The 18,626-nt window shown below is 42.6% G+C and overlaps 1 protein-coding gene across 2 annotated transcripts in view; it reads left to right on the top strand.

Moving 5' to 3' along the window:
• Positions 1–389: 389 nt before the first annotated feature.
• The window catches only part of LOC110504191 (growth regulating estrogen receptor binding 1), a 57,961-nt gene continuing 39,724 nt past the window's right edge, over positions 390–18,626 (top strand). For both annotated transcript variants that reach the window (XM_036962793.2, XM_090220629.1), the window contains exon 1: positions 390–628. In XM_036962793.2, the coding sequence (XP_036818688.2) occupies positions 567–628 (62 nt within the window). In that variant the 5' untranslated portion in view covers positions 390–566. The remainder of the gene's footprint in view (positions 629–18,626) is intronic.

Genomic DNA, 18,626 nt, shown 5'->3' with positions numbered 1-18,626 from the left:
TATTATGGTACCCATATGGTTTGCATCTACCCCTTCGCCTCTGACTATGACAGTAACATGGGCTAGGCTATTGCATAGGTTAGCCTACCTCATAATTTTCCAGAATGTAGCCCATAATTAGCTTCTTATTGAATATCTACAAAAATATGTTGGTCAACAAGCACACTTTAACATAACATATTACATAGGCGTAAATGTAGCCTATATATTGTAAATAAGTATATGGTGCATGCGTTGAGTTCGTTATAGACTATTTCCGTGAATCGTTCTGTGCATTTATTAGACTGAAATCTTGCCTTCAAAAAATCTTACTTGATTCAAAGTGGTTTAGTCCAGATTACGAATGGCTCCTGTCTTGGAAGATACCACTGTCCGTGTGAAAGGGGGATGGACATTTCATTCAGGGGATCAGGGGATGAGAAGCGTCTCCCAGTTTCCCTCGGAGTTTATCTCGCTGACCAGATTTCTCTCGCCTGGTACTTGGTTTACTGACCAGACGACCGCCGTACTGACCAGGTGACCGCCGCGCGTACGGCTACTGGCGGAGATATGGACCTAATAATTTAATGCTATCGCAACAAGTCGCTATTGTAACATTTTTTGACCAGCCTATAAATTTAATTCACAGGTAAGTTGACTTGATCTATTATTAGTGTTGATGTTGAACACGTCGATTCGCGTTACGAATGCGGGTGTTCTCTGACTCCCGTTTGTGGCTGCCAGTACACAAGGTCCTTGTTTATCTCCTAGACTGTTCTCATAGCCAGAGTCTTCTATCTCCATCATTGTTCTATGGACAGAGCTGTTGCTGCCAGTAATATAATCAGTACAGTAACAGGGAGATTAGGTATGTTTTCATCATGCTAGGAAGCGAACCATCCAGTTACATGAGAATATTAGGTGCCAAAGAAAGTAGGACGCTTTGAATCCTCGAGAGATTTACCAAGTAAATGTTTCTGTGCTTAGATCAGCACATCATCGGTGTTTGTTCTAGTGTTTGTTGTTGGTGTTTTTCGGTCATTCCAAAATGGTCAGTCTGGAGTGGACACACTTTTCTGGTGGGTTACGGCTACCCTCTCGGATCCCGGTAAAGACTGGGTTGTGTTTGATGGTTTTGTCTATTTGTTTGTTTTTTTAAACTCACTTTACCATGGGCTGTGTCGCAGACAGCCTACACTATTAGAAGGAAAGGTGTCTGGAATAACCTTTTGGGTCGCCACACCAGCGGAACCTTTCTAGTTCAAGAAGGTTCCTTGATTAACGCCTCTGAAAAGGGTCTTCGGGGACCCGTGTGGAAAGGTTAAAACCGGAACCTTTTTGTGATGGGAAGGGTTACATTTTGAACCTTTTTAATAACATATTGTAGAGCCTTTCAGATTGGACTCGTGGCTTATTGGAGGCATGGCTTTCAGATTGTCCTTTTTGGACACCGTTAGTGTAAATGTCATTACGGTTCGTGTTAAGTTTGTACACAGCAAATAAAAAATGTCCTTGGAATATTGATAGCATTTTACATATTATTATTATTCCCCAACTTTTTATCTTGTCTCATCACTGAAACTCCTCAACAGGCTCGGGAGAAGCGAAGGTGGAGTCATGCATCCTCCGAAACATGACCCGCCTAACCTAACCGCGCTCCTTAAATAACACCCGTCAGCTTAACCCGGAACCACTGTTCAACTGGCGACCGGGGTCAGCACGCAGGCACTAGAGTGCGATGAGCCAAGTAAAGAACCTCTGCAACCCGGACTACGCTGGGCCAATTGTGTGTCATTCTATGAGACTCCCGGCCACGGCCGGTTGTGACACAGCCAGGGAATTAACCCGGGTCTGTAGTAACGCCTCTAGCACTCCGATGCAGTGCCTTTAGACTGCTGCGCCACTCGGCAGGCCCTTCATTTTAGCCTCCGACACAAAGTCTCCAACACTCTACTCAGCAAACTGGATGTAGTCTATCACAGTGCCATCCGTTTTGTCACCAAAGCCCCATCTACTACCCACCACTGTGACCTGTATGCTCTCGTTGGCTGGTCCTCTCTACATATTCGTCGCCAAACCCACTGGCTCCAGGTCATCTATAAGTCTTTGCTAGGTAAAGCTCCGCCCTATCTCAGCTCACTGGTCACCATAGCAGCACCCACCCGTAGCACGTGCTCCAGCAGGTATATTTCACTGGTCATTCCCAAAGCCAACACTTACTTTGGCCGCCTTTCCTTCCTGTTCTCTGCTGCCAATGACTGGAACGAATTGAAAAAAATCACTGAAGTCGGAGACTTATATCTCCCTCACTAACTTTAAGCGTCAGCTGTCAGAGCAGCTTACCGATCGCTGCAGCTGTACACAGCCCATCTGTAAATAGCCCATCCAACCAACTACCTACCTCATCCCCATATTTGTTTTTGTATTGTATTATTGACTGTACGTTTGTTTATCCCATGTGTAACTCTGTGTTGTTGTTTGTGTTGCACTGCTTTGCTTTATCTCTGCCAGGTCGCAGTTGTAAATGAGAACTTGTTCTCAACTGGCCTACAAGGTTAAATAATGGTGAAATAAAAAAGAAGTCAAATAGATTTTCACATATTCTAAGAAAATATTCATAATATTAACATGTCTGATGACATATAGTAAATAAGGTGAGGTAACACCTTATGTGGATAGTCCATCTGTAGATGCTCTACAGACTATCAGTAACAGTTCAACTATCTACTAACCCTAGCTCTAACCCTAAATTTAACCCTTACCCTAACCTATACCCTTATTCTAAACTTAACCCTAACCATAGCAAACAGTTGCTTATAAACAGATAGTTTGTTGATATTATGACCATCGGCAGAGCATCTACAGATAGAAAGTCCAGACTATCCAAAAACAAAGTCCTAAAGTGGTAACTATTCCAACATTGGGATTTGAATGGGCTCCTGAGGTACTCATACACCTCTGTTAGCCTCACTGAAGCTACAAGACTGTCAGTGTTCAATCTTAACATGTGATAACAATACAACAGAACACATGAATGGGAATGACATTTACGCTCACTGGTGGTGGAAACAAAACCGATCTTAAAACTGCGCCCCTACTAAAGCCACGCCTCCACTCCAGGGTTCCTCCAGGGTTCCTCGAGTCACCAGTCATTTTACGAGCGCAGGATGAGACAGAGCTTTTGTGAGATAGTGGTAGAATTGTAATAGTCTAGCAGTCATTATGTATTTTTCAGGCCCTTTGTATGAGTGTCACTGGGGCGCAACGAGTCCTATTTACACTAGAGATTACAAACCCTCATTGGGGGATGGGACGGAGAGAGAGAGAGTAGGAAAATGGAGGGAGGGGACAAGATGGTACGAAAGGGAAGAGAGAGGACGGGGAGAGAAGAGGCAGTGAAAAGAGAGCAAGAAGACAGTTGGAGAGAAAGAGAAAGGGGGAAGAAAGACCAGAGAAAGTTTGAGTCTGAGAGAGGGAGATAGCAAGGAAGCAATGTACCATTCTAGGACTAATGAGCTGTAGCAAAGATTCCGTGACCTGGTAATTACATAGTAAGTATCATTACGGTTTGATTTCTTTCAAGATACAAACAGGTAGCTCAGAGAGAGAGAGTTGCCTCAGAGCTTTTCCCGGGATTCCTTGTCTTATATTCTCTATTCCATATCCATACCCACCCCGGGCAGCTTGTGTCCCTGGATAGGCACATTGATCCATGTAGCTATTGAGGAGATGGTGAAAGACAGTGTTTATTTACAGTCATTGATCAGTAAAGTTGTAGCATCTGCTAAACTGGACTCCCATTCCCATCGCACTGAGGGGTTGGCTTCAGAGCATTCAGCTCCGTTTCAAAGAACTGCCTGCTGCCACATTCACCATTCACACTGCTGACACCTCTCTCGCTCAACAACAAAAAAAACACACACGCGCACGTGCACACACAAACACACAAAGAAACACACGCACGCACGCACACACACACACACACACACACACACACACACACACACACACACACACACACACACACACACACACACACACACACACACACACACAAAGAAACACACAGAGGGAGCAGCTCTGAATGCATCTGGCTGTGCCGGTAATGTGGTCCTGTAGTGAGAGGTTAGGACTTTGTGTGTGTGTGTGTGTGTGTGTCAGTGAGCGTGCAGGGGTTAGAGGTTAGAGGCCTGAAGAGAATGGGTTGGTGGTATGTGGGCCAGTCCTGAGAGAACAACCACTGGCTATCTTTCTGACCCTTGACCTTCTACCCATGACCCCTGGAAGAGGCCCTTTGTATCCACTGAGCCGACAGGACAGCAGAGCGTACGTGCACGTGCATGTGTGGTGTGTGCGTACGTGCATGCATACTCGTGTGTGTGTGTGTGTGTGTGTGTGGAGGGGTTTTGGGGTCCCATCAAAGCCCTGCCCAAACATTGTTATCTGGACTCACCCTTTGACCTCTTGTCTTGAGATGAACCTTGTGGGAGGTCTTTGTGTGTGTGTGTATGTGTGTAATGTAGGCCCTGCTCTCCCCCTGTAGATGGATAATGTTTGTGTTTGCTCTTCTGAAATTCTCCCTCCCACACCACCAGTCAGATAGCGCTGGTTTACTGGGTGTCTAAATAAACACACACGCACACACACACGCACACACACACACACACACACATGTTCTTCTATTCTTGTGGTGACCTAAAATGTATTTCCCTTAAAAATCCTAACCTCTATCCTTAAACCTAACCCTAAACCTAACTCCTAACCCTAAACCTAACCACTAACCCCTCACCCTAACCCTAATTCTTACCCTAACCTTAATTCTAACCCTAAACCTAACCCCTTACCCTAACCATAATTCTTACCCTAACCATAATTCTTACCCTAACCATAATTCTTACCCTAACCCTAATTCTTACCCTAACCCTAATTCTTACCCTAATCCTAATTCTTACCCTAATCCTAATTCTTACCCTAACCATAATTCTTACCCTAATCCTAATTCTTACCCTAACCCTAATTCTTACCCTAATCCTAATTCTTACCCTAACCCTAATTCTTACCCTAATCCTAATTCTTACCCTAACCATAATTCTTACCCTAACCCTAATTCTTACCCTAATCCTAATTCTTACCCTAATCCTAATTCTTACCCTAACCATAATTCTTACCCTAACCCTAACCCTAATTCTTACCCTAACCATAATTCTTACCCTAACCCTAACCCTAATTCTTACCCCAATTTTTTTCCCTTGTTTTACTATCCTTGGGGAGACTTTTGGGGATTTTAGGTCCCCACAAGGATAAAAGAACCAACCCCCCCCCCCCCACCACCACCCCCCCACACACACACACCTCAGGGCTAAAAGCCTCTAATGCTCTTTTCCTCCTCCCCTCTGCTCTTTAGAGGGTCAATGAAAGTGCCTGGTCTCTGTGGTTGTTATGTGAGAACACTCACAGGACAGAGATCCCACCCTGGCCCGGTCTACTCTCATCTATATGCTGCATTCTTAGCCTTTATTTAAACCAGGATGTCCCATTGAGGGCATTGGATAACTCTTTTCCAAGGGACACCTGGGTCCATATCCACTAAGCATCTTACAGTAGGAGGGCTGATCTAGGATCTGTCCATATAATCTTATTCAGTCATAGACTGTTCTCTCTGCTATCGCACGGCAAGCATACCGGAGCACCAGGTCTAGGTCCAAAAGGCTCCTTAACAGCTTCTACCCCGAAACTATAAGACTGCTGGACAATTCATCAAACAGCCATCGGATTGTTTACATTGACTCCCCCCTCTTTTGTTTTTACACTGCTGCTACTCGCTGCTAATCAACTATTATCTTATTATCTGCATAGTCACTTTGCCCTTACCTACATGTACAAATGACCTCGACTAACCAGTACTCCCTGTATATAGCCTCGTTATAGTCATTTTATTGTGTTACTTTTCATTACAATTTTTACTGTAGTTTATTTAGTCGTTTAAAAAAAATATATTTCTTGAACTGCATTGTTGGTTAAGGGCTTGTAAAGGAAGCATTTCACGTCAAAGTCGACACCTGTTGTATTTGGTGCATGTGACAAATAACAATTGATTTGATTCGATTCATAATGATCTAAAAAGGCTAAACTGATTCTAGATCAGCACTATTCTAAGACACTATCTGGATACGGGCCCTGACCAAGAAAGCAGCTCTAGTATAAAACAGAACCTGTCGTAGCAAAGGCAGTACAGTATGAAGCTATGGAGTAACTGCTTCTCCAATAGAAATCCCCGATCACGCTTGTAGGCGATATCAGCTGGCAGAAACACTTCATCGGCTCTAACGGTCGTGTCGCGACGAGCATGTGCAGGCCGTCAAAATGAAAGGCGCTCGCTCCTTTGATATAAAGTTGTTTTTGAGAAGAATGAAAACGTGTCAGTTTGTCACTTTTACGAAGTTGTAGTAATGACCACTTCAGCTACTTAACACATTGGCTTTGAATCTAGTTTTTTTTTGCCTTTTAGAATTTGAGAAAATGAACAACACATTTTTCACTTCTCCCAATTGACTTGCCGAACCCCAAACCCCGGTCTGGTCTGTCGAGTTTGCTTCACGACGCCTTCCTGGAAGTATCGCGATGTTGCGCCTCGTTTTTTTGGAAATCTCTGTGGGCACACTACTAGCCATCTAGCCAAAACACTGGGATCAGAGGCTGCGGTCAAGGAACAAGCATAAGCCACATAGTTTTCCTCTTCATGTCTCTTTTTCTAGCAGCCTCTTAGTTGGCATTTTAGAATGCTCCTGGGGGGATATTTAAATGGGTTTACCATAGTAATACTTTTCAATACTAATTCCTTACAGTTTATGTGGCACAGAGGACCAACAACAGAACATACATTTGACTTTCTTATGTAATGGTAGCGAACCATTAAGAGTGCGACCCATGTTTTAACTGACTATGATTTTCACATCTACCGTAGAGAGGGTTTTATGACGGTCCATCAGTATTCAAGTCGCTACTTCTGATTGGCTGCACTTCTACTCTGGGATGTGAGGTTGAGATCAGTGGAAAAGCATCTTTTTGAGCGCTGTTTGACGTGGGGGGGAGGGGGGGGTGTAGAGGCTCCTAAATACAAGACTGAAGTGTGTGTGACAGAGAGTGGGGGGTGGGGGGAGGGGGTCATAAACAGACACAATAGTGTTGCTGCTCTCCCCTGGGAAAAGAAAGAAGGGGAAGAGAGGGAGGCGATGGGGAGGAGGGGGGATGAAAGAAAGTGCCACCTCCGTGTCAGGGGGTGAGGGAAGGAGGAGTGTGGGGTTTCTTAAGACCCCAAAGTGCCATCAGTGCACCTCTACTTTTATCTCCCTCCCTCCCTCGCTCTCCTCTCTTCCTCTCCTTTTAAAACCCCTCTATTCTGTGATTTTAGAGGTGTGATGATGACTTGTGTTGCTCTGGTCATTACGCTGTTTTGTCTTCCGTCTCTTCCTTTCCTCATAAACTGCATCAGTGTATTAACTGGCCCAGAAACTAGCATGTGTGTGTGTGTGTGTGTGTCTGTGTCTGTGTGTGTGTGTGTCTGTGTCTGTGTCTGTCACTGTTTGTACATGCATGTGTGTTTGTGTTTGTGTGTGTATAATCCAGGGATCATCAACAAGTGGCGATGGCCTCCCAAGTGGTGCAGCGGTTTAAGACACTGCATCGCAGTGCTAGAGGCATCAGTACAGACCCGGGTTTGATCCCGGCACAGCATCGTCCAGGTTAGGGGAGGGTTTGGCTGGGGTAGGACGTCATTGTAAATAAGAATTTGTTCTTAACTGACTTGCCTAGTTAAATACAAGGTTAAATATAAAATTAAAACAAACTGGATTCAGCCACGAGCCAAATTATTCAAAAAAATTATTTGTAGACTGCAAATTGACAGAAAGATGCCCAAACATGAAATAATGTGACTAAACTAAAGAAAAAGGAACTACACTATGAAACAAATATAAAGTATATAAAGAATGATAGTAAAACGCTTTGGGGCACCTTAAATTAAATGTTAGGGAAAAAAGCCAACTCGGCTCCTTCATTCAATGACAAGCCACTGGGGTCTGACAATCTGGATGGAAAATTACTGAGGATAATAGCAGACGATATTGCCACATCTTCAATTTAAGCCTACTAGAGAGTGTGTGCCCTCAGGCCTGGAGGGAAGCTAAAGTCATTCCGCTAACCAAGAATAGTAAAGCCCCCTTTACTGTTCAAATAGCACACCGCTCAGCCTGTTACCAACCCTTAGTAAACTTCTGGAAAAAAATTGTGTTTGACCAGATACAATGCTATTTTACAGTAAACAAATGATCAACAGAATTTCAGCATGCTTATATGGAAGGACACTCAACAAACACAGCACTTACACAATTGACTAATCATTGGCTGAGAGAAATAGATTATACAATTATTGCGGGGGCTGTCTTGTTAGACTTCAGTACAGCTTTTGACATTATCGATCATAGTCTGCTGCTGGAAAAACGTATGTCTTATGGCTTTACACCCCCTGTTATAATGTGGATAAAGAGTTAGACAAGTAACAGAACACAGAGGGTGTTCTTTAATGGAATCCTCTCAAATATAATCCAGTTAGAATCAGGAATTCCTCAGGGTAGCTGTTTAGGCCCCTTGCTTCTTTCAATTTTTACTAACGACATGCCACTGACTTTGAGTAAAGCCAGAGTGTCTATGTATGCAGATGACTCACCACTATACACACCAGCTACTACAGTGACTGAAATGACTGCAACACTCAACAAAGAGCTGCGTTAGTTTCAGAGTAGGTGGCAAGGAATAAGTTGCCCTAAATATTTCTAAAACTAAAAGCATTGTATTTGGAACAAAACACTCACTAAACCCTTAACCTCAACTAAATATTGTAATAAATAATGTGGAAATTGAGCAAGTTGAGATGACTAAACTGCTTGGTGTAACCCTAGATTGTAAACTGTCATGGTCAAAACATATTGATGCAGTAGTAGCTAAGATGGGGAGAAGTCTGTCTATAATAAAGCGATGCTCTGCCTTCTTAACAGCACTATCAACAAGGAAGGTCCTACAGGCCCTAGTTTTGTCGCACCTTGACTACTGTTAACCCCGGTGTCCTGGCTAAAATCGCAATCTGGTCCTCAAACCATCACGGTCACCTAATAATCCCCAGTTTACAATTGGCTCATTCAACCCCCTCCTTTCCCCTGTAACTATTCCCCAGGTCGTTGCTGTAAATGATAATGTGTTCTCAGTCAACTTACCTGGTAAAATACCGGATAATTAAAAAATAAAGTTCAGTCGTGTAGTCAGGTGCCACAAAAAAGGACTTAGGAAAATTGCAATTGGCTCAGAACAGGGCAGTACGGCTGGCCCTTGGATGTACATAGAGAACTAATATTAATAATATGCATGTCAATCTCTCCTGGCTGAAAGTGGAGGAGAGATTGACTTCATCACTACTTTTATTTATGAGAGGTATTGATTGACATATTGACTAAACTACTGTCACACAGCTCAGACGCCCATGCATACCCCACAAGACATGCCACAAGAGGTCTCTTCACAGTCCCCAAGTCCAGAACAGACAATGGGAGGCACACAGTACTACATAGAACCATGACTACATGGAATTCTGTTCCACATCAAGTAACTGACGCAAGCAGTAAAATTAGATTTAAAAAACAGATCAAAAACACCTTATGGGACAGCGGGTACTGGGAAGCAACACAAACATTGGCACAGACACATGCATGCATACTAACACCTGTGAATGTATTCATAAAAATCAATAAATTCATAAAAAATCCTACAATGGGATTTTCAGATTTTTTTCTCATTTTGTCTGTCATAGTTGAAATGTACCTATGATGAAAATTACAGGCCTCTCTCATCTTTTTAAGTGGGAGAACGTGCACAATTGGTGGCTGACTAAATACTTTTTTTGCCCCACTGTATCTATATATTTAGAATTTTTGCTCAGAAAACATGGCCGCCAGTTGGGGGAACCCTGTTATAGTCTTTCATCTTGTGCTTTCCCCACACTATGCTCCATGACAAAACGAGGCAACAGTGTGCTTTAGGACCATGCGGACGCCTCCGATCGGTCTGGTAGGCTGTTTGTAGTGTTTATTCGACTGGATAAAAAAAAAAGAGGATAACAATATTGCCTCCCCCCCCCCCCCCCCCGCAATAATAATATTGCGCCCTTGCATGGAACATTCCATTGATATCAATACAAGTGGTCCTTGTATTGATATCATAGGTTGCAAGTCCCAGGCACAACACTAGTTGAGAAACACTGATTTAGGCAGCAGTCTTGAAGATGATCTGAAGTAAGGATTGGCCCCTGACTGTCGTTGCTGTAAGAGTGAAAGGTAGGCTAGCGTTAGCCTTAGCAGTAGTAGCATTACTAGTTAGCATTGGTGGCTAGGGTGGATTCCTCTAGCAGTTGGTGGTCTGACTCGCCTTTCAGATAAAGGGCTAAAGAACAGTGCTGAGATGATGAGTGTCTGTTTTTGTGTGTGTGTGTGTGTGTGTGTGTGTGTGTGTGTGTGTGTGTGTGTGTGTGTAGGCCACATATGGACTGATCAGGGGGTTTAGAGTAGTGGGATTAGGTGGGATTGACCTAGTGTTGTGATGTGTGTTTTTCCGTCAGACAGCCTGACTATTTAGAGAGCAGATTCACACTCAGTCACACTCACACGACTGTAATAGTGACTGACTGTGAGTGCTGGCCTTGCTGTGTTTACGCACGCCGCTGAGCTGAGCCACCTTTGTGTGTGTGTGGTGGGGGCGAGCTGAGCTGAGCAGGCTGTTTAGGTCAGGGCGACCTGACTCTGTGACTGTATAGCTGATTGTTTTATGGGGAGGGGAGATTGGACCGCCATCGCGCCGGAGTCTGCCGCCACTGCTGTATGTGTATGTTTGTGTGGGAGTGTGTATGTGAGTATGTATGTGTGTGTGAGTCAGTGTAAAGAACAGGCTAGTTAGCGAATGTCTGCTGTTCACAACAAGATGCACTACTTAATTTTCTCTTTCAGTATCGCACTATTTTTCTTGCTTTTTTCCCCCCTATTTTCTCTCTCCCCACGGTTCTATCTTCCCTGCAACGTTCCCTGTCTGGAACTGCGAGGAGTAACAGCGTAACCTACATTGCTACCATGACAACAACCAAAGCCGGCGGGAGTACCGTTGAGAACAGTGGTGTCTCTCTATCACAGGTGAAGGATCTTTTTAAACAGACACAAAATTTGTTCTACAAGTAACAAGAAAATAGCTTCAAGTGTTGCCCAAATACTGGTGGAGTCAACTAATAAAACAATTGGATGACCTGACCAGAGAGGTCCAGGACCTGAAAAACAGTTCAAACAGGAGAATGGCAAGATGACTGTGATCTGTAAGTCATTGAGAGGACATCAATTCTGTATGTGAATCCATGATAACAATGACGGAGAAATCTGATTATCTTGAGGGACCATTAAGGTGGAACAACACTGCAGAATCTCCACCTGAGACCTAGACGGAGTCTGACGACAACGTGAGGGAAATTATCTCGGAGAAACTGAAGATGGTCCACAGGAAGATTGAGGTGGAGCGTGGCCACAGGACTTGAAAGCCCACCACCGGCCCAGGTGACAGGCTCAGGCCGATAGTGGTCAAGTTCCTGAGGTTCAAGGACATGGTAGCTGTTCTGGAAAGAGTCAAGAACGTGAGAGGAAGTCACCTTCAATGAGGAATATCCTGGTGCTGTGTGCCAGAGGAGGAAATAACTTATCCCAGCCATGAAAGCTGCCAGAGTGCGTTGAGACATTGCTTACATCCACTATGACAGGCTCATTGTCCACCCTCCCTCCCAAAAGTCTGGAAGGGATGAGAGAACCAAGCCTATGGGTTCATAGCTTCAACCCCGCAGCACACACACAAACACTTACGCACACCATCTGATTCAATGAACGATGGACTGCTGAAAGTATATTATGTCTCTTGCTTTGTTTGCTTTTTCCCTTTTATGTTGATCTCTGATCAGCTACCCAGGAAAGGGCTGAAAATAGCCCATATTAATATATGTAGCCTTAGCAAGTTATTGATTTCATGAGACTTTATTTCTAACATCAGATAACATTGACATATTAGCCATTTCTGAAACTCACTTAGAAAATCCATTTGATGATACAACAGTAGCAATACAAGTATATAACATCTATAGAAGGGATAGGAATGCTTATGGGGGGAGGTGTTGCTGTATATATTCCGAGCCATATCCCTGTAATGTCAAGTGGTATTGAAGTGTTGTGCCAGGTGAACCTGCAACCACATCTAAAGCCTTTTCTTGTGGGGTGTTGCTATAGGCCACTAAGTGTGAACAGTCAGTATCTAAATAATACGTGTGAAATGCTTGATAGTGTATGTGATGTAAACAGAGAGGTTTACTTTCTTGGGGACCTGAATATTGACTGGTTTTCCGCTCAAGAGGAAGCTTCTCACTGTAACCAGTGCCTGTAATCTGGTTCAGGTTATGAATCAACCTACCCGGGTGGTTACAAACACTAAAGGAATAAGATCACTCACATGTATCGATCACATTTTTACTAATACTGTAGAACCTTGTTCTAAAGCTGTATCCGTACCCATTGGATGCAGTGATCCCAGTATAGTGGCTATATCCAGGAAAGCCAAAGTTCCAAAATTCGGGCCTAAAATAGTGTCCAAGAGATCATAAATCAGATTTTGCTGTGACTTTTATGTGGATGATGTTAAAAATAGGTGTTGGTCTGATGTGATTAATGAGGTGCATCCAGACACTGCATTTGATGAATTTATGAAATTGCTTCTTCTAATTATTGATAAACATGTACCTGTTAACCGTTCTAACAGTCAGTTTCTTAAGGCTCCATGGATTGATAAAGAATAAAAAAATGTTATGGTTGAAAGAGATGGGGCAAAAAGAGTGGCTAATAAGTCTGGCTGTACATCTGAGTGGCTGACTTACTGAAAATTGAGAAATGATGTGACTAAACGCAATAAAAAAGACGAAGAAACTGTATTATGAAACCAAGATCAACAATATAAAAAATGCTGAAAAAAACTTTGGAGTACTTTAAATGAATATGGGCAGAAAGACAAATTCAACTCCATCGTTCATTGAATGGCTTATTCATCACAAAAGCATTTCATGTTGCCAATTATGTGAATGATTACTTCATTGGCAAAGTGGGCAAACTTAAGCAGGAAATTACAAAAAATGAACAGTCAGCATAGATTGGGCAAAAGAAAAGCATTGTGAGTTTGAATTTTGTAAAGTTAGTGTGGGAAAGGTGGAAAAATTGTTATTGATCAATAATGATTGTCACGGATTCCCCCAGTACTCATTCCGTGCACCAGTTACGGAGGTCTACATCACTGGCCTCTAGGCGTCACTGAGCTGTCTCATTACGCACACCTGTTTCCAATTCCCCTGATTAGTAATTGTATATATGCGCCCTCTGTTCACCATTGTCTTGTCGGTTATTGTTCCCATGTCCGTTGGTCTTGTGAGTACCTGTGCTTTATGGTTTCGACTTTCGTGCTGCATGTGTTGTGCACTTGTTATTACGGGTCTCGCCCCGTGTATTGTTGTGCACTTGTTATTACGGGTCTCGCCCCGTGTATTGTTGTGCACTTGTTATTACGGGTCTCGCCCCGTGTATTGTTGTGCATTTGTTATTACGGGTCTCGCCCCGTGTATTGTTGTGCATTTGTTATTACGGGTCTCGCCCCGTGTATTGTTGTGCATTTGTTATTACGGGTCTCGCCCGTGTAATGTTGTGCATTTGTTATTACGGGTCTCGCCCCGTGTATTGTTGTGCACTTGTTATTACGGGTCTCGTCCCGTGTATTGTTGTGCATTTGTTATTACGGGTCTCGCCCCGTGTATTGTTGTGCACTTGTTATTACGGGTCTCGCCCCGTGTATTGTTGTGCACTTGTTATTACGGGTCTCGCCCCTTGTATTTTTGTGTTTATTTGTTATTACGGGTCTTGCCCCGTGTATTGTGCATTTGTTATTACGGGTCTCGTCTCGTGTATTGTTGTGCATTTGTTATTACGGGTCTCGCCCCGTGTATTGTTGTGCATTTGTTATTACGGGTCTCGCCCCTTGTATTGTTGTGCATTTGTTATTACGGGTCTCGCCCCGTGTATTGTGCATTTGTTATTACGGGTCTCGTCCCGTGTATTGTTGTGCATTTGTTATTACGGGTCTCGCCCCATGTAGTGTATTGCGGGTCTCGTCCTGTGTATTTATTAGAAGTTTAACCTCGCTCTTTTGTTTGGGTTACGTCTCTGTGTTTTTGTATACGTGTTTGTTTTGGGCTTCATCCCTGTGCCTTTTCATGGCAGGTTGTGTATTTTGGGTAGAGTATTAAACCTCCCTATTACAAATTCCTGTGCCTGTCTCCAATTATTTATACAATGTGACAATGACAAACCTCCTGGCATTGATAACTTAGATGGAAAGCTACTGAGGAGTGGCTATAGAGTCAGCTACCATCCTATCTGTCATATCTTTAATCTGAGCCTAGAGGAAAGTCTTTGTCCTCAGGCCTGGAGGGAAGCCAAAGTCATTCTGCTACCCAAGAGTGGTAAAGTGGCCTTTACTGGTTCTAACAGCAGACCTATTAACTTGCTGCCAACTCTTAGCAAACTGTTAGGAAAAATAGTGTTCGACCAAATACAATGCTATTTCTCTGTAAACAAATTAACAGATTTTCAGCATGCTTATAGAGAAGGGCACTCAACATGTACTGGACTGACACAGATGACTGATGATTGGTTGAAAGAAATTGATAATAAAAACATTGTGGGAGCTGTATTGTTATAATTCAGTGCAGCCCTTGATATTATTTAGCATAACCTGTTGTTGAGAAAACGTATGTGTTATGTCTTATCAACCTCTGCCATATCGTGGATTCAGAGCTATCACTCTAATAGAACTCAGAGGGTTTTCTTTAATGGAAGCTTCTCTAATGTCAAATATGTAAAGTGTGGTGTACCGCAGGGCAGCTCTCTAGGCCCTCTACTCTCTTCTAGTTTTACCAATTATCTGCCACTAGCATTTAACAATGTGTGTGTCCGTTCAACAATGTACTCATTAACAACCACATCTAATGAAGTCACTTAAACCCTTAACAAAGATTTGCAGTCTGTTTTGGAATGGGTGGCCAGTAATAAACTGGTCCTGAACATCTCTAAAACAAAGAGCATGGTACAAATCATTCCCCCAGCTGACTCTAGTAATGAATGGTGTGGCTGTTGAACAAGTTGAGGAGACTAAATTACTTGATGTTACCTTAGATTGTAAACTCATTGTCAAAACATATAGATTCAACCGTTGTAAGGATTAGAGGTCGACCGATTACGATTTTTCAACGCCGATACCGATTATTGGAGGACCAAAAAAAGCCGATACCAATTAATCGGACGATTTAAAAATATCTATATATTTGTAATAATGACATATTACAACAATACTGAATGAACACTTATTTTAACTTAATATAATACATCAATAAAATCAATTTAGCCTCAAATAAATAATGAAACATGTTCAATTTGGTTTAAATAATGCAAAAACAAAGTGTTGGAGAAGGAAGTAAAAAGTGCAATATGTGCCATGTAAGAAAGCTAACGTTTAACTTCCTTGCTCAGAACATGAGAACATATGAAAGCTGGTTGTTACTTTTAACACGAGTCTTCAATATTCCCAGGTAAGAAGTTTTAGATTGTAGTTGTTATAGGACTATTTCTCTCTATATGATTTGTATTTCATATACCTTTGACTATTGGATGTTCTTATAGGCACTTTAGTATTGCCAGTGTAACAGTATAGCTTCCGTCCCTCTCCTCGCCCATACCTGGGCTCGACAACGCACAAAAGTGCTGTTTGAATGAATGCTTACGAGCCTGCTGGTGCCTACCATAACTCAGTCAGACTGCTCTATCAAATCATAGGCTTAATTATAACATAATAACACACAGAAATACGAGCCTTAGGTCATTAATATGGTCGAATCCGGAAACTATCATCTTGAAAACAAAATGTTTATTCTTTCAGTGAAATACGGAACCGTTCCGTATTTTATCTAATGGGTGGCATCCATAAGTCTAAATATTCCTGTTATATTGCACAACCTTCAATGTTATGTCATAATTACGTAAAATTCTGGCAAATTTGTTCGCTAACGAGCCAGGCGGCCCAAACTGTTGCATATACCCTGACTCTGCGTGCATTGGACGCAAGAGAAGCGACACAATTTCACCTGGTTAATATTGCCTGCTAACCTGGATTTCTTTTAGCTAAATATGCAGGTTTAAAAATATATACTTCCGGGTATTGATTTTAAGAAAGGCATTGATGTTTATGGTTAGGTACGGTCGTGCAACAATTGTGCTTTTTTCGCAAATGCGCTTTTGTTAAATCTTCCCCCGTTTGGCGAAGTTGGCTGTCTTTGTTAGGAAGAAAGAGTCTTCACACAGTTCGCAACGAGCCAGGCGGCCCAAACTGCTGCATATGCCCTGATCTGTTGCAAGAGAAGTGACACCATTTCCCTGGTTAAAAGGAAATATTAATTAAATATGCAGGTTTAAAAATATATACTTGTGTATTGATTTTAAGAAAGGCATTGATGTTTATGGTTAGGTACACGTTGGAGCAACGACAGTCCTTTTTCGCAAATGCGGACCGCATCAATTATATGCAACGCAGGACACGCTAGATAAACTAGTAATATCATTAACCATGTGTAGTTAACTAGTGATTATGATTTATTGATTGATTGTTTTTTATAAGATAAGTTTAATGCTAGCTAGCAACTTACCTTGGCTTCTTACTGCGTTCGCGTAACGGGCAGGCTCCTCGTGGAGTGCAATGTAAAGCAGGTGGTTAGAGCGTTGGACTAGTTAAGGTTGCCCGATTGAATCCCCGAGCTGACAAGGTAAAAATCTGTCATTCTGCCCCTGAACAAGGCAGTTAACCCACCGTTCCTAGGCCGTTATTGAAAATAAGAATGTGTTGTTAACTGACTAGCCTTGTTAAATAAAGGTGTAAAAAAACATTTTTTTTTAAATAAATTAAAAAATCGGCCAAATCGGTGTCCACAAATACTGATTTCCGATTGTTATGAAAACTTGAAATTGGCCCTAATTAATCGGCCATTCCGATTAATCGGTCGACTTCTAGTAAGGATGGGGAGAGGTCTGTCCGTAATAAAGAGATGCTCTGCTTTTTTGACACCACACTCCAGAAAGCAAGTCCTGCAGACTCTAGTTTGATCTTATCTTGATTATTGTCCAGTCATATGGTCAAGTGCTGCAAAGAAAGACCAAGTAAATGTTGTATGTATTTTTATTTAATCTTTATTTATCTAGGCAAGTCAGAACAAATTCTTATTTAGAATGATGGCCTACCCCGGCCAAACCCTAACCCGGACGACCCTGAGCCAATTGTGCGCCGCCCTATGGGACTCCCAATCACGGCCGGTTGTGATACAGTCTGGAATCGAACCAGGGTCTGTAGTGACGCCTCTAGCACTGAGATGCAGTGCCTTAGACTGCTGCAGCTGAACAGCACGTCTTGCTCTTCATTGTAATCAGAGGGCTAATATTAATACTATGCATGCCAGTCTCTCTTGGCTAAATTTCTATTTGTTTGCACTGTCAACTTACTGTACACACAGCACTGACACACACACTTACCTCACCAGACATGCCACCAGGGATCTTTTCACAGTCCCCAGGTCCAGAACAAATTCAAGAAAACATTCACTATTATACAGAGTATAGTATTTTACAGAGTATAGTATTTTACAGAGTATAGTATTATACAGAGTATAGTATTTTACAGAGTATAGTATTTTACAGAGTATAGTATTTTACAGAGTATAGTATTATACAGATTATAGTATTATACAGAGTATAGTATTTTACAGAGCCATGAGGGAACAGAAAACTTGGTTTCAAAAAACAAATAAAGCAACACGGCACAACGCCTCTCCCCCATGTGACCTATTTGTTGTGTTTATGTAATGACATGTATGTGGAACTGATAGATGCACACACGCACACACACACACACACACACACACTACCTGTTAATGTTTTTAAATGTATATAAACTGTAAAGTATTTTGTCTGTAATGTCTTTTTCGTTATGTGTCGGACCCAAATAAAACTAGGGGGGGGATTTGAAAACACTTCCGGGGGGGGGATTTGAAAACACTTCCGGGGGGGGGATTTGAAAACACTTCCGCGTGAGGTAATCGAGGAGGGGAGCAGACTCCTTCGTTTGACTAACGAATTGACACTCTCCTCGATCACTCTGACACTTATTGGTTTCCGGGTCACGGAGGAGTCGAGGAGAGGATAGACTTTTTCCCAATTGAGATTCTCCCAAACGGTCTTCCTGTGTTTTACTAAAGAAACCAATCAGCTGTCACTTTCTGAGGTCAACTGCCCCAGGCAGGGAGCCCTCCCACCCCTACGGTGGTCAGCTCCTGCTCAGCCCAGACAAAACCCTTCTCTATCCTGGCACCCCAATTGTGGAACAAGCTTCCCCATAACGTCAGGAAAGCAGAGCCCATCTTCCCAAAAACACCTGAAACCCTC

This window comes from Oncorhynchus mykiss, chromosome 25 (assembly GCF_057628025.1).
Source record: "Oncorhynchus mykiss isolate SJ-2025 chromosome 25, ASM5762802v1, whole genome shotgun sequence".
Taxonomy (NCBI): domain Eukaryota; kingdom Metazoa; phylum Chordata; class Actinopteri; order Salmoniformes; family Salmonidae; genus Oncorhynchus; species Oncorhynchus mykiss.
Note: the sequence above shows the minus strand (reverse complement) of the source record. Positions and strands in the feature narration are given on the sequence as shown.